This window comes from Argentina anserina, chromosome 1 (assembly GCF_933775445.1).
Source record: "Argentina anserina chromosome 1, drPotAnse1.1, whole genome shotgun sequence".
NCBI classification, from domain to species: domain Eukaryota; kingdom Viridiplantae; phylum Streptophyta; class Magnoliopsida; order Rosales; family Rosaceae; genus Argentina; species Argentina anserina.
Genome location: NC_065872.1, coordinates 16,596,189 through 16,610,076, shown reverse-complemented (window position 1 = coordinate 16,610,076; position 13,888 = coordinate 16,596,189). Strand labels below are relative to the sequence as shown.

The following is a 13,888-nucleotide window of genomic DNA, read 5'->3' as shown; positions in this document are numbered from 1 at the left end:
TGAGCACTAACCGAAAACCGACACTGAATTCTTGGTTTCATATTTTTCAAAACTAAAATCGAAAAATATATATAAAAATCGCGGTTTCGGTTAATCTATAATTCAGTTCGGTTTCGGTTTCATTTCGGTTACAAAATCTAATATCATTATTGATCATTCGTAATTGACTAATAAAAATAAAAAGATTAAAAGTGAAGGAGTAAGTTACAAGTTCAATACTTCAATTAAGTTACATTTACCAAATGAATAATCAAAAACTCAAATATTAACTAAATAAAAATATTGTACTTCGCTGAAACACAAGTTAACCAAAATACACATTAAACCTACTAAGCTTCATCATTAGACGTCTAGACTTGTCTTAACATGAGGGTTAGTTGACAAAACCCCCAAGCATTACATTAGATATTTGCATGTATGATTGTACACATACAAAAATCAAAATCACATCTCTTGCATGTACATATTTATTACTAAATATATTTTTTGCATAAGCACCCGATTATATATGTTCACCAAATACAAGCTATAACCTTAGCTCATAATTCTCGGTTTGGTTCGGTTTCTATCGGTTTTATAAAAGCATATAACCGATAACCGACACCAATTATTCGGTTGGATTTCCGACACAGACGCAATAGTTCCGTCCAGTTCCGGTTTATCGGTTTCAGTGCGGTCGGTTATGGCCGGTTTTAGTTTTTTCGGTGTCATAAAGTCCAGCCATAGCTACGGCTGTCTACCTCTGTCGTTCTCACATTAGAACTTGACGAACTCAACATTTCTGACCTGGTTTATTATTTTTCGGTGCAAGTTTGCAATCGAATAATCCGCTCCGATGTGACAAGCACAGAGCTTTAACAAAGTGAGTTCTTTATTGCATGTTACTCTTACATGAAGAAGAACTACAATTTTATTTGTTTCATATTCTGATATGTACATCTAAACAATAAGAAAAGTTTAATGTGCATAAACAGGATTACAGAAGCAATACTGAAGTAAAAAACTGAGGAAAATCGTCTAGCATTCAACTCATTAGGACTGATACTGAAGTAGATTGAGCAATGTCCGTCCGGGCTATGTTTATTTATGTTCCTTCAATCTACTTCGGGGTCTACTTGTACCTTGAGGCAGAGCTCTGGCATCAGGAACAGTCAGCTTAGAGGGAATAAAGCTACATTATCTCAACGACAGCCCGACCAACAATTCTTCCCCGGTTGAGATCCTGGAACGCAATGTCAGACTCCTCAAATTTGTATTTTCTTGAAACAGCAGTAGACAGATCAAATACACCACTTTCTGCTAGTCTAACTATCTTTGGAAGATCCTGCCTTGCCCTTCCTCCGTATGATCCAATGATTTTTATCTGCGCTCCACATTACAAGAAGGGTAAGATGTTAGTAATTCCAGACAACTTGAGCATGGTTCAGCTCTACAGAGGATAGAAACAAGCATGAAAGCATATATGGATTTAAAGTCCACAAAGGAGTTTGAGTCAAATCTTGCAGTGGTTTTGATGCAAGGTAATAAATCTTCAGAATCAAGGGAGTTGATATAGCCCTTGTATCACTTTAACTGTACATTAACATATCTGCCATTCCCAATGACATCCACTTGTTTATCAACAATACAGATGCCATCTACTTGTTTGTCAACAATAAAGATGCCATCAAGGACCACCTAATGTGTAAGTCTTTTATTGAGAATAGATGACAGTAATTGATTAGAAGTAAGAACAAACAAACAAAAGAAAAAGGGGAGGAAGAAGCAACGGAAGAGCCGAGAGCAAACAGGCACAATGCCCCAAGTAATGCTGGAACCATAGCAGAAGAGGAATGAAGGAAAAATAGTAGGCCATATATAAATTTCAAGCTGCAAAACATTATGCGTTACGAGGACTTTACTTTATTACTAGTTTACTACTGGTAAGAAATATCAATGGTCCTTGAGGCACAACAGAAGTAGAATTTAGAAGACCAACTGTGCAAGTAGATTACTAGAAATTGCTGATAAGTTCTTGTGATTATTATTTCCATCTTTATTAATTTCTTTGAACTCCCATAATAATGTCATGAGTATGCCCAAGTACTACTGCTTACTGATATCATCATAAACATTATACCATGCTGGAACAATTGAAATTCAATTTTTACTAAGATGCATACCCACCTTTCTACGAACAAGACGATTAATATCTACTTCCCCAATTGCACCGGCTGCTGTAAGCCCGATGAAGACAGCTTTTCCTCCATCTTTCACACTCTTGGTGCATTGCAAAAAGGTCTGTTGTTTTCCAAGGGCTTCCACAGCAACGTCCACACCTTTCCCACCAGTTATTTCCTGCCCACAATAGTAAAATATAATAAGAACAGTAAATGAGCAACATAACAAAACAATGGTTGCATTTGTAGGCATGTCTACCAATTTTCTATTATAGAATTTAGAGCAACAATCATTTATATTCAGAATCACTATAAGCAGCAATGTTGTTTAGAAAAAGAAGAATCTTTCTTAACAAACAGAAGTTCTTCATGCATTTGCACTTGAAAGTGTTCTTCAGGAAGCACATGCTGGTGCCTCTCCAGGAAGGACTACAGGTGGATCTATCTCCCCAAAAAGCACCATTTAACTTTAATGCCAATTACTATGTGGAACACTTTGCAATGTTAATGCTACATAATTACCCTTGTGTTGAGCAGAAGAGAAATTATTCAGGATATGCTCTTATTGTTTACTAGTCAATCGTTCAGCGGATTACAGTTCATGGAATCACATCTTAAGATACATAAGATATTAGCATATCATCTATTCCTTCCACAGCCACATGTATATAATGCCAGAAGCTTTTGGTCAATTATTTAGGAGATCACAGTTCATTATAATTTGGTTAAGGATGCAGCTTTCTATCATCAAAACAAAAGGCATAATACAAAGAAGCAGACAAGAAGTCCAAAGAAAGCACAAGGAAGATAGTTAGACAGCTCAAGTGACTTTAGAACAGCAAGCAGATCACATATCATAGAATCACATCTCAGTGTAACATGCATAAAAATCTGAAAAAATTTGCAGCAGGTAACTATCCGCATAAAATCAGAAGAGATCAACGCTTTTTGCAAACTAAATGAATTGTCTATATTGGAATTAGCATAAAATCAAATTTAGCAAGCACTAAAGTAGCACCTCGTACTAGGTTATATATGGTAAGGTTACATACCAATATTTTATCAACAGCATCTTCTTTAGCCGCATTTATAACATGAGTAGCACCAAATATCTTGGCCTTCTGCAGTTTGTCGTCCTGAATATCGACGGCAATAATATCAGAGGCACCAAATGCTCTGGCTATCTGCAGACAGCTGTACGAAGTGACATTGTATTTAATGAGCAGGAGTAAGAGCACCATCAAAACCCGAACAATGTGTAGATGTTGAGTACAAAATTCTACAAATTTACCTGGATCCAACGCCCCCAGTTCCAATAATAGCAACTGAATCCCCAGGACGAACCTCAGCCGCATGTGCCATAGCACCATAAGCAGTGAATACTGCACATCCTAAAATGGCAGACTCTGTAAATGGCAATGACTTAGGTAAAGTGGTCAATGCATTTGCTGGTACAACACAATACTCAGCAAGGCCTCCCATACTATACATGTATACAGGTTTTCCTGCAAAAAAGAACAGCTTTTAGTAATCATCTTCCACTTCATCAAAACCAACCAAATTTTATTTCAGTCGAGGACAAAGCTTGAAACAGACTACATGTCACATTAATAGATGGCAATCAAGATCAAAAACTGTTTTCACTGAAATTTTCTTGCTGGACTCTTATCATTCAACTTGTTCTTTCTTTTTCCTGGTGACTAATGCCTACATTCTTTCAATTATTCATCCACTAAGTGCACAGCAGCACAAGTAAATGATCACTTCTCTACTTTTTCATCACATTAAGGAAAACATGTATTATACTTGTTACATACTTCTCGACTTTCTACAGGTTAGGTTTTGAATTAGATTGCAAAGCAGGATGGAAATCAAATTACATTTATTAAAGTTGTGGAAAGCCAAGATTCTTTCAATACATGTCCATCACACCTTTGAGATACTCCGGCATTTAATCAATTTTAATTTGATTGTAGGAGTGGCTTTTACTTATATACTTTTATCGTTAGCCTCAATTCAAGAAAGATGCATAATTGGGTGTCCTTTGATTGTTCCATACAGACGTTTTTCAGTTTTTTCCACCAAAAAATTGGTCTTACAACAGAAGTTAATCGTAGATAGAACTTAGAACTAGGAATTTTTCATTTTCTTTACTAATGGAACTTTCTAATGCTCCTGCTGTTCCCAGTAAACAAACCAAACCATAAGGCTTAAAGATTGAAATTACAGGTCCCGAGATAGAGTACTACTACAAATCATGTCATATGCATTTGTGCTAAATGCTGATTCATTATACTATGAGACTGAGACCGAGTCATAAATAAATTTACAAAGTAGAAATTAAGAAAGATACGATATGAAAACAATATTGGAAGGTTAAACACCAGCAACAAAAAACACTTTCTGGACAGAAATACTAGAAATAAAATAAAGGCATAAGGCATGGGGAAATGAAAAATCAAGACGAAATAGAATAATAATGAAGAAGAGATAGAGAGCACACTTACCACTGCTACGGAGGAATAACCGAGTTTCACCATCATAAAGGGTTCCTTTGGCACGGTTGTAGGCAAAGAAGTCCTCGCATAAATCGTCGTGGCCCTTTTCTCAATTCAGTCACCAAGAAAAATCAATGAAGTGATACAAAGTTTCTCCAAAAAGAAAATAGTAGTACCCACATTCCTAAGCAGTCATTAATTACAAAACCAATCAATACTGATTAAAGACAAATAATCAAAGTTCAATCTCAAAGTAATTTTACCTTTGAACAATAGGAACAGCTACCACAAGGCATGATAAAAGCTCCAACAACATGAGATCCAATTTGTAATCTGAAACAAATTTTCTGTGTCAGAATCAAAGAGCTGGTAATCTGAAACAGGTAAATGATGCTTGCCTATACAAAATACTAAGGTGAAAGAGGAAAATGCAAGTTGTTACAAAACACCTAAAGATATCTGCTACAGGTCTATAACCACATTAAGCCACTTTTAGACAGACTCTCAGAGGAGAGGTTTTAATAACTTTAAAGTGGGGCACTATTCCATACCAGCTCCTTTCGTTACTACATGCCAAATACTTTTCACTTAAGCTTCATCTCTATATCATCCTCAATTTTAGATATATCTTTTTGTCAGCAAGATTTTTCCAATAACATTTCTGGAGCGGCACTAGCATCCAAAAGCTCTCTCCGCAAACCTAATAATATGTGATTATCTCTGCACCTCAAACTTTCTCTAGTAGAAATACTTTGCACAGGATATCCGCTTCAACAACAACAGAGCTCTACCATTCTTAACTCCCAATTTTTTAAATCTTGCTCCACTGAGTTGCATACATCCTTATAAGTCCCAACTTCATATATATCTAGATCGAATGCTCTCTCCTCCCAAACATGTCAAATACTTATCAGTCTACTGTCTAAATCTTAACTATCAGTCACTTCACACTTCTTATATTAAAAATAACTTTCAATTCCAAATTTCTAACATCAATGAACTCTTATACATTGCTGCTATATAACTAAGGTGTACCTTTCTGTGGTCTTATTGTCCGTAGCCGGTCCATGTTCAACAACCTCACCAGTGATCTCATGCCCCACAACACAGGGGCTAGCAAACGGAAGCTCACCCTTTATAACATGGAGATCAGAATGGCAGACTCCACAGGCTACAACGAAATTATCGAAAACCAAACAAAACAATGTCAGAGACCACACCAAGAACACTAAATTAATCAATCAGTTTAAAATGACAACACCCGAATGAGAAAATAAAGGGAAATGATGGAGTGGAACATAGTCAACACATATACCTTTGGTTTTGATCAGAATTTCACCAGACTTGGGGCGAGGGATGTGGAACTCTTCAATGGTGAGAGGCTTGTTGGGTTCCCAGAAGACAGCTGCTCTCATGTAAGAAGGAAGACCAACAGGCGATGAGGTGGTGCTGCTGCTGCTCCTGCTCCTGCTCTTCTGAAACCCATGGAGGGTTTGATCAACACAGTTTGAAGAAGTATGAATGGGGGTGGTGGTGGTCAACCAAGCATGAGAGGAAGAAGAGGAGGAAAGTCTTCTGCCGATGGCACTGCGGATGATCATCATCATCATGGACGATAAGAAGAACAACAACAACAGACAACTAGTGAGACGGAAAGAGTGAGTTTGGGTCAAAGCAAACAGCTATGAATAAAGTCATTCGAAAGATTATCGTGTGACAGTAAATATATATTTATTTTAAGCACGAAAGATAAGAACGACAACTGCAACAAAAAAAAAGTGAGTAAAAAAGGAATGCTGGCATGCTGCCCCTTCTAGCTATCCGCCAAAACAAAATTGGTAGGGTATAACCTTATAAATGATATATAATTTACCACTTTAACATATTATTTATTATTATTTTTTAAATTCTCGAGTTATAAACGATAAGATATACCGTATACATATGATTTTTGGATGACAACGGTTATTATTTGAATCTTAATTGAAAAAATGACCACTATTTTTTTTGTCAACATCTACAACAGGTAGTTAAAGAACATTTTTTAAAATTATATATAAACACATATTCATCGCATCATTTTTCATTCCTCCAACATTTCAATTTTATCTTCTATCCATTGTCATGAGCAATTTTGATATATCATCCTCCTCTTTTTCTTCAAATGAAACCGATGATTACTTTTATCGAATCATGGCTTCATTTGATCAAGAGCAAGATTTATTGTTTCACACTTATGCAAATAATAATCAACTCTTAGCAGAGTTGGAGAAGGGTGACGAGGCTGAATCAAGACACATAGGAGCGGTTCCTGGCCATATCGTTATCAATCGGAATCGAGAAGAAGCTGGATACAATCTTTACATAGATTACTTTGCTGAGGTGCCACGCTATCCTGAAGCCAAATTTCGTATAAGATTTCGAATGCGCAGAAGCTTGTTTCATCGGATTGCAGATGTCGTCAAAGACCACAATATTTTCGACTCTGGTAACTTCGGTAGATATGGTGATCACCATGGAGAAACAACTGCATTTAGTGGAGTCCCTCATTATGGAGAAAATGGTGGTTCTGGAACAAGTGGTTCACAAGGAGTCCAACGATTCGACGATAGCGGTGGAACTGGAACATATAGTAGATATGGACGGATGCCAGAATATGCAAGAGGTGATGATGACCTTCAAGAGTACTAAATTCGGTGATTAGTGACTTCTTTTAATATTTATGTAATATTTAGTTATTTTACTTTTATGCATAAGTATGTATGGTACTTTTTCCGAGCTCGGAGGTCATTCCGAGAAGGTTTTGAAGAGACCGTTAATTATTGTTTATAAAACCCTAAATTACTTATGATTTATAAACAATAATTAACGGCCTCTTCAAAACCTTCTCGGTGATGACCTCCGAGCTCGGAAAAAGTACCATACACACTGATGCATAAAAGTAAAATAACTAAATAATGCATAAATATTAAAAGAAATCACTAATCACCGAATTTAGTACTCCTGAAGATCATCATCACCTCTTAATGTGATGAATATGTGTTTATATAGAATTTTCAAAAATGTCCGTTAACTAGCCGTTATAGATGTTGACAAAAAAAATAATAGCCGTTTTTTCAATCAAGATTCAAATAATAACTGTTGTCATCCAAAAACCCTATGTATACCTTACCATTTATACCTTATGGTGGGAGCTTAAAAACAAAAAGCAAAAAAGAACTAAGGAATATGCTAAAATGGTAAGCCATATATCACTTATACCTTACCAATTTTACCTTATGGTGAGAGATGCTCTTAGGAACACATTCAGAAAGCCGTCACAAACCCTATCTATCGAAACCCTAACTTTGCCAATACCAAATTGGCAAATTACATGAAGCAACAGGAATGATGACATCAACAGAAAAACAACTATATTTTTCCTATCATCCCTGACATCCCATGTAGCTGGATTACGGTCCAACAGTAATACTGAATTTAGATAGGGGAACATATTAACCTCATTGTTATCATCGTCGGCTCTGACGTCGGTTGAGGATCAAAATTCAGTAAACCAGTAATGCAAACTAAATTTGTTACAGTTTTCGCATCCATGTCATTTTATCTCACTTTTTTGAAGTAACAAAGAAGCCATTTTTTTGAGTTACATATGAAAACACATGCTCATACCTGCTATACAAAGTAAGGAGCTCAAATCCTTTTCGACAAGAAACTAAACTAAACCTCCTGCTCAAGGAACTAATATGATCTTGGACTTAATTAAGCATGGTAATTGTAAGAAAATCCATCCGTCGGTCCAATTCTAGATATGTGCATCTTTGCTGCAGAATGCACAACCAGCAGAAGGCAATGAAAAACTTCTGCAATCAATGTTAATTGGCATCCTCGGTAGCCTTTTTCTCCTTTTGTTTCTCCCTTTTCTTCTTGTTTCGCAATGCATTCTTGCTCATTGTTCTTCATTATGTAACATAGAGAAGCATTAAATTAGTAAAAATGTATCAAAATCAGAACTATAAAGTAGACAAATATGTGTTTGCATACTCTGATGAGGTCCCTCCGAACAGCTGCATTACAAAATAAGTGAAACCATCAGCATCCCATAAAGCAATAAATTATTCCAAATATACACCAGAAGCAGATGTCCTTATGCATGAATATGATTACATCACCCATGAAGCAACAGAAATCAAGAAAACCAATTTGTACTTGTATCAACAATACCTCTGCCTGAACGACAGCAGCTTGCCTAGCATTTGGGGGCCGATATGCAGCAGGCTTTTGTGCGGGTGGATTTTTAGGGGTGGCTTTGACAGACGTCTGAGAAGATTTTGACCTTTCTCCTGATAATTACCCCCAAGTTACACGGGAAATGAAATACATATATGAGAAAAATGTCCAAAATCCACAATCCACTGAAGTTCAGATAAATTAATGAGACCTTGAGGTTTTGCATTATCGACTTTTATTGATTCGAAGGACTTGACGAGGTCTGAGATGTCACTGAAACTATCTGGTGACTCTGGCTTCCAGTCAGCCTGAAAAAAAAAATAATGATTCAGAAAAAAGAATTAAGAAGCCAAGGAGGAGGTATGCATAAAACAAAAGACCCGGTCACACTACTTCACAAGAGTCACCATCAATACTCACCTGGAACAGCTTGTCAAACATCTTCTTGAAGAACAAAGAACCGTTGTGGTGGAAAATCTTAATCCTTCAGAAAAGTAGAAGAAATATGAAGTGGTTTACTGGTTATTAAGTTTCTTAAAACCAAACATCATACTCTCGACATATCGCACATGATAGCATGTTCCATACACGAACATAAAAGTGACATGGTTAATCTTACAGTGTTTCCGAAATTCATTAATGAACAATTCAAGATTAAATGCAATATCAAGATTTACTTTGTAGAACTTAATTAAACAAGAGCCACAAATGCCAGCGACATAATTTTATTGCACCTAATTAGTTCAATTAAGTGAACCACTATATACTTGACTCTTATGCCAGCCCTCATTTCTCCATATCAGTAGCAAAAGGTTAACATACCCATTGTCAACTTGCAGTCTTGGAGCAGTTGTGGCAGTCATGAAATAGCGTCCATCTGGAGACCATTCGCTGGTCACAGATAATTCAGCCTTTGTTGTTCCAAGCTGTTTTTTCTCTATATAGTCCCAAAATGCCTATACGGTAAACAAACTACGGATCAACTTCAGAACTCATAAGATATGAGGCCATCACGAGTATATGAACAAATGAAAGCTTGTAAATATATCAAATGATGAGTTTCTTGCATAAGATTTTGTACCTAAGATATAAGATATGAGCATGCAAAATGGGAACAATTCTATAAGATAAGGATTTTTGGATGAAAAGGTCTCTGTCTAGTATATTAGGAGTGTGTTCTTCGAAAGAATTAAAGAAACACCCAGGCTAGTTGGTTTTCCTATCATTGTATACTGGTCTTCCATCTTCAAAGATGCATGGATGATTTTACGATATAAATGTTGATGACTTCAACAATAAAGGAGTGGTTAATTCAGAAACAAATGCAACTTTTACTTGACTTATTCTGAAAATCTAAGCTCAGCTAAGTTCAGATACATGGTGCCCGTAAAACTTTTTATTAATATACGTTAAACCTTGTCATGTTTGGTTGTCATGGCTCAGGTAATGAAGTTGAAAGAATTCAATAGTGTCCAAACAAGTTTCCAGATACAGGAAAAGAAAGTGATATGTTTGCCAGTGTTTGATTGGCTGAAGTTCTTAATTTTCCAAGTGTCAGAATTGCATTTTCAACTTGATTTTAGCATCGCCATAGACATTCCAAAACTTATTTGAGTGGTTACCTACTCACCAACCACATTTTATTAGTTACTGTTAAGCTGCTTATCAGAAAAGAGGCAAAGGACAATAATTGAAAGGGAACCACAGTTGATTTAATCAATAACAGGGAGAATAATCATCTATGAAATATTAGTAACAACTAAAACAAGGATAACGTACCATATCACCTGGTAAGTTTCCAAAGCCTGCCACACACACAACTGCAAACACAAAATTAAGGCCAACAAGGTATAGATTTTTATTTTTCGTCATACCACAGAAATAATCAAAATGGGTATGTTCTTGGCTTGGTTTTTTGGCCTTTTCTTTTTAATGTTTCAAGTTACCAACCTTACTGAAAACAATCAAATAAGAATGAAAACTTAATTTAAAAGCACTACTCACGAACTGAATTCTTCAAAAACACTAGATGATAGACACATGTATGTGTCAAAAGGAATATAATTAGCTATTTCAAGTAGATATAATCGAACAAAATTTCATAAAGTAAACACCCCCAAAATGAAAGAGACAATTCTGAAGGATACATTTTCCCTTTGGATTCCATCGGATAGTATTGTATGGGCCTGTTCCGAGCTCAAGAAGAGGATTGCACTTCTTGTCAAACACGGTTGTTTTAGAAGGCATAACTATTGTTGTTCAAGGAACTAAACAAATCATACACATTTGCGAAAAGGATTGCAATGAATGATAAGCTAAAAATAAATAAAAACATATACTAACAGAACATACGTGTACCATTCAGACATCAATAGTCAAACTCTCGCACTGATGAGAGTTCTAGCAATTACAATGATTCTGAGATGTCATAATTATGTTCAGAGAGTCATGCACCAGCAGAGAGCCCTACTCAAAAGGTTTATCAACAGCTGACGAACATGGTGATAAAACACCCATCTGATGACTGTCCAAGATAATTTAAATAAAACCTCAAAATTCTGCTCTCTGGAGTGCAACAAACATGCATAATACAAAATGAACTGGATCTTTCACATGTATGCTTAATTTTTTTCATTACCTATATGTAATAAACATTGAGACTTGTTGGATAAGTGCCTTATATAAGCTATCTCTTCAAAACATCTCATAGGGGAAAAAAAAAAGGATACAGCCATAAACTACAGCAAACTCTGATCCTGAATATGACCACTGAACATCATGAACTGGCCCCTCTTTACCTGCCAAATATTAAGGAATATCATGATGTGGGATTTTAAGATTGAGGAAAACTAGGTTGTGGAAAATTTTAAAATTGATACGGTTTTAGTATTACAAACATACGAAGTGGTACAAGTCCTTCATGGGTTCCATCTGTTGTCAAGTAGTTCAGCTTTGATTCCCCGTAGTAACTTTGGTTGGTTTTATCAATATCAGACTGCGCCACAACTAAAAGCCCCGTCGAGCCATTATTCCAATGCAGTTGCACTGAAGAGCATCGAAAGAAACTCCTTCGAGCAACCGGCTGACTCTGTAAATCTTTACTAGTTGAAAATATCTGGACACTAGCAGGAATCCCCTGCACCAAAAGAAGCGACCTCTGAATTAATGTGACATAGTAGCTGCAAATGTCCAACTTATATCCACTACACATATTTCAGAATTCTCCATAATCCAAAATGTACTTTCACAATCCGAGAATAAACAAAATAAACACTTATTCAAAGCAAATAGTTCCGAAAAATCGTTTCGGCCTACGAACCTTGGCTTCAGGAACAAATGCGGCCACATGGGAGCCTGGAGACTTCGAAAGCTCAATTGCAGCAACACCAGGAACTCTCAACCGATTCGTAACTCCTTTCGAAAAATCCACACCATCGAAAAACTGAATCTCATTCGTCGCCATCTTACACGCAACCGCCTCGTCGGAGCTGAACCTAACCGACGGCCTGAAACACCGGAATCAAAACCAACACAGTAGCATAACCAAAACAGCATAGAAATTCCGGCACTGCTTACCAGTTCGTTCTGGTGATACTCTTCTGGTAATGCTCGTACACGCCCTCGCCGGAGTCGACGCTCCACAGCGTCACGTTCTTGTTCTGCGGCGTCGAGGACTTCTGGAAGGTCTGGAGAAACCTGCCGCGTGGGGACAACGCGGCGGCGGTGAGGTTGGGGACTTGGAAGGACCTAATCTCGGCGTAGCCCCGGCAATCTAAGATTGCGACGACGCAATCGGGCTTGAGCACCATGAGGCGTGATCCGTCGTCGCTGAATTTGGTAGTGGAGCAAGGGATTTTGAGGTCGAGCTTGACGCCGGATTGGCCGTTGGTGAAGGGAGGGCCATTCCAGAGTGAGAAGCCTTCCGGTGACCGGACTAAGATGTCGAGCGGCGGCGGAGGTTGAGCCGCGGCTGCCATAGCTGTAGGCTTTGTTTGGTAGAGCTTCTTGGATATGGTGATTATAAGTTAAGCCCCTTAAAGTGTTTGGTAAAGTGGCTTCTTCCTTCCGGCTTCTAAAAACTTTAGCTTTTTTCCCTGGCTTTTAGAAGTTGGTACCCCCCAGCTTTTAGAAACAGAAGCCTAGAAAACACGGAGAGAACTGTAGCGTAATTAAATGAAGTTTTCAAAATACCTTTGGGTACCTCTCGTCTATTTCAATAATTACCTGATCCAAGTTCTTCTTCGTCTTCGTCTGTTCAACTTTAACTCAGCATGTTCTTAATAAGCTTTGATCGAATACAATAAGTGACTCTAAGGAACACGCCCCAAGCGCCCCCTTTCGAGTCCTAGGGCAGAAGCAATCAAGAGAAGTTTACTCTGTGTAATGGTTCAGTGGATCATTTTCGATCTTATGGGTGGCGTGGGTCCTTTGGTGGAGGGCTTGTTGGCCGGGTTTTGGAAAAGATATGTATTGCTTAGAATTTCATGGCTTCTATTTTAACAGAGTAAGAAGATATGCATAAAAAGCTATTGCCAATTGAGGTTAGTGATTGCAAGTTCATTTTTGTTTCTATATTTTGGAGACGAACTGAAAACCCATATATTACATGTATGGAATGATTGGTTTTGATGCAAATGTCCCTAGGTTTGAGATTGAGGATTGTTCTAGTTTCATGGGCTCTTTTGTTTATCATGAGTAATTCTCTGTTTTAGGTGCGTGGTGTTATGAAAACTCAGAGGGGACCTATTGGGTTGTGCAATTCCTTGTTGGTGGGAGTTTTCTTGGTATTGTATTTTGGTATTGGTTCTTCTGCAGTTTCAGATGAGGTTAGTTGCTTTAACTTTATGGATATTTATATGTGTATATGACATTATTGCACTGCAATTTTTTATGTTCTCTTGTTTTGTAGTTGTAACTGATCAATTCTTGGCAATTACATTGTCTATATAGATCAGGATTGAGACGAGTTAGCTGCTTCTTTTCTGGAGGCAGATACTGTATTAA

The 13,888-nt window shown here is 37.2% G+C and overlaps 2 protein-coding genes across 2 annotated transcripts; both read right to left on the bottom strand.

Annotated features, from left to right (window-relative positions):
* Positions 1 to 823: 823 nt before the first annotated feature.
* LOC126791333 (uncharacterized) lies at positions 824 to 6,322 on the bottom strand. Its single transcript, XM_050517810.1, has 8 exons — positions 5,973 to 6,322; positions 5,693 to 5,828; positions 4,921 to 4,990; positions 4,667 to 4,760; positions 3,451 to 3,664; positions 3,212 to 3,353; positions 2,167 to 2,337; positions 824 to 1,363 (listed from the first exon to the last, which is right to left on the bottom strand). Exons 1-8 carry the CDS (start codon positions 6,265 to 6,267, stop codon positions 1,172 to 1,174), a joined length of 1,314 nt encoding a protein of 437 aa, XP_050373767.1. The 5' UTR covers positions 6,268 to 6,322; the 3' UTR covers positions 824 to 1,171.
* A 1,903-nt stretch (positions 6,323 to 8,225) lies between these two features.
* On the bottom strand, positions 8,226 to 12,897 carry LOC126782810 (uncharacterized). Its single transcript, XM_050508136.1, has 12 exons — positions 12,461 to 12,897; positions 12,204 to 12,390; positions 11,786 to 12,020; positions 11,614 to 11,682; positions 11,032 to 11,133; positions 10,664 to 10,704; positions 9,707 to 9,840; positions 9,305 to 9,368; positions 9,096 to 9,192; positions 8,879 to 8,997; positions 8,699 to 8,721; positions 8,226 to 8,611 (listed from the first exon to the last, which is right to left on the bottom strand). The coding sequence occupies exons 1-12, from the start codon at positions 12,859 to 12,861 to the stop codon at positions 8,530 to 8,532; spliced, it is 1,554 nt and encodes a 517-aa protein (XP_050364093.1). The 5' UTR covers positions 12,862 to 12,897; the 3' UTR covers positions 8,226 to 8,529.
* Between the last annotated feature and the right edge of the window lie 991 nt (positions 12,898 to 13,888).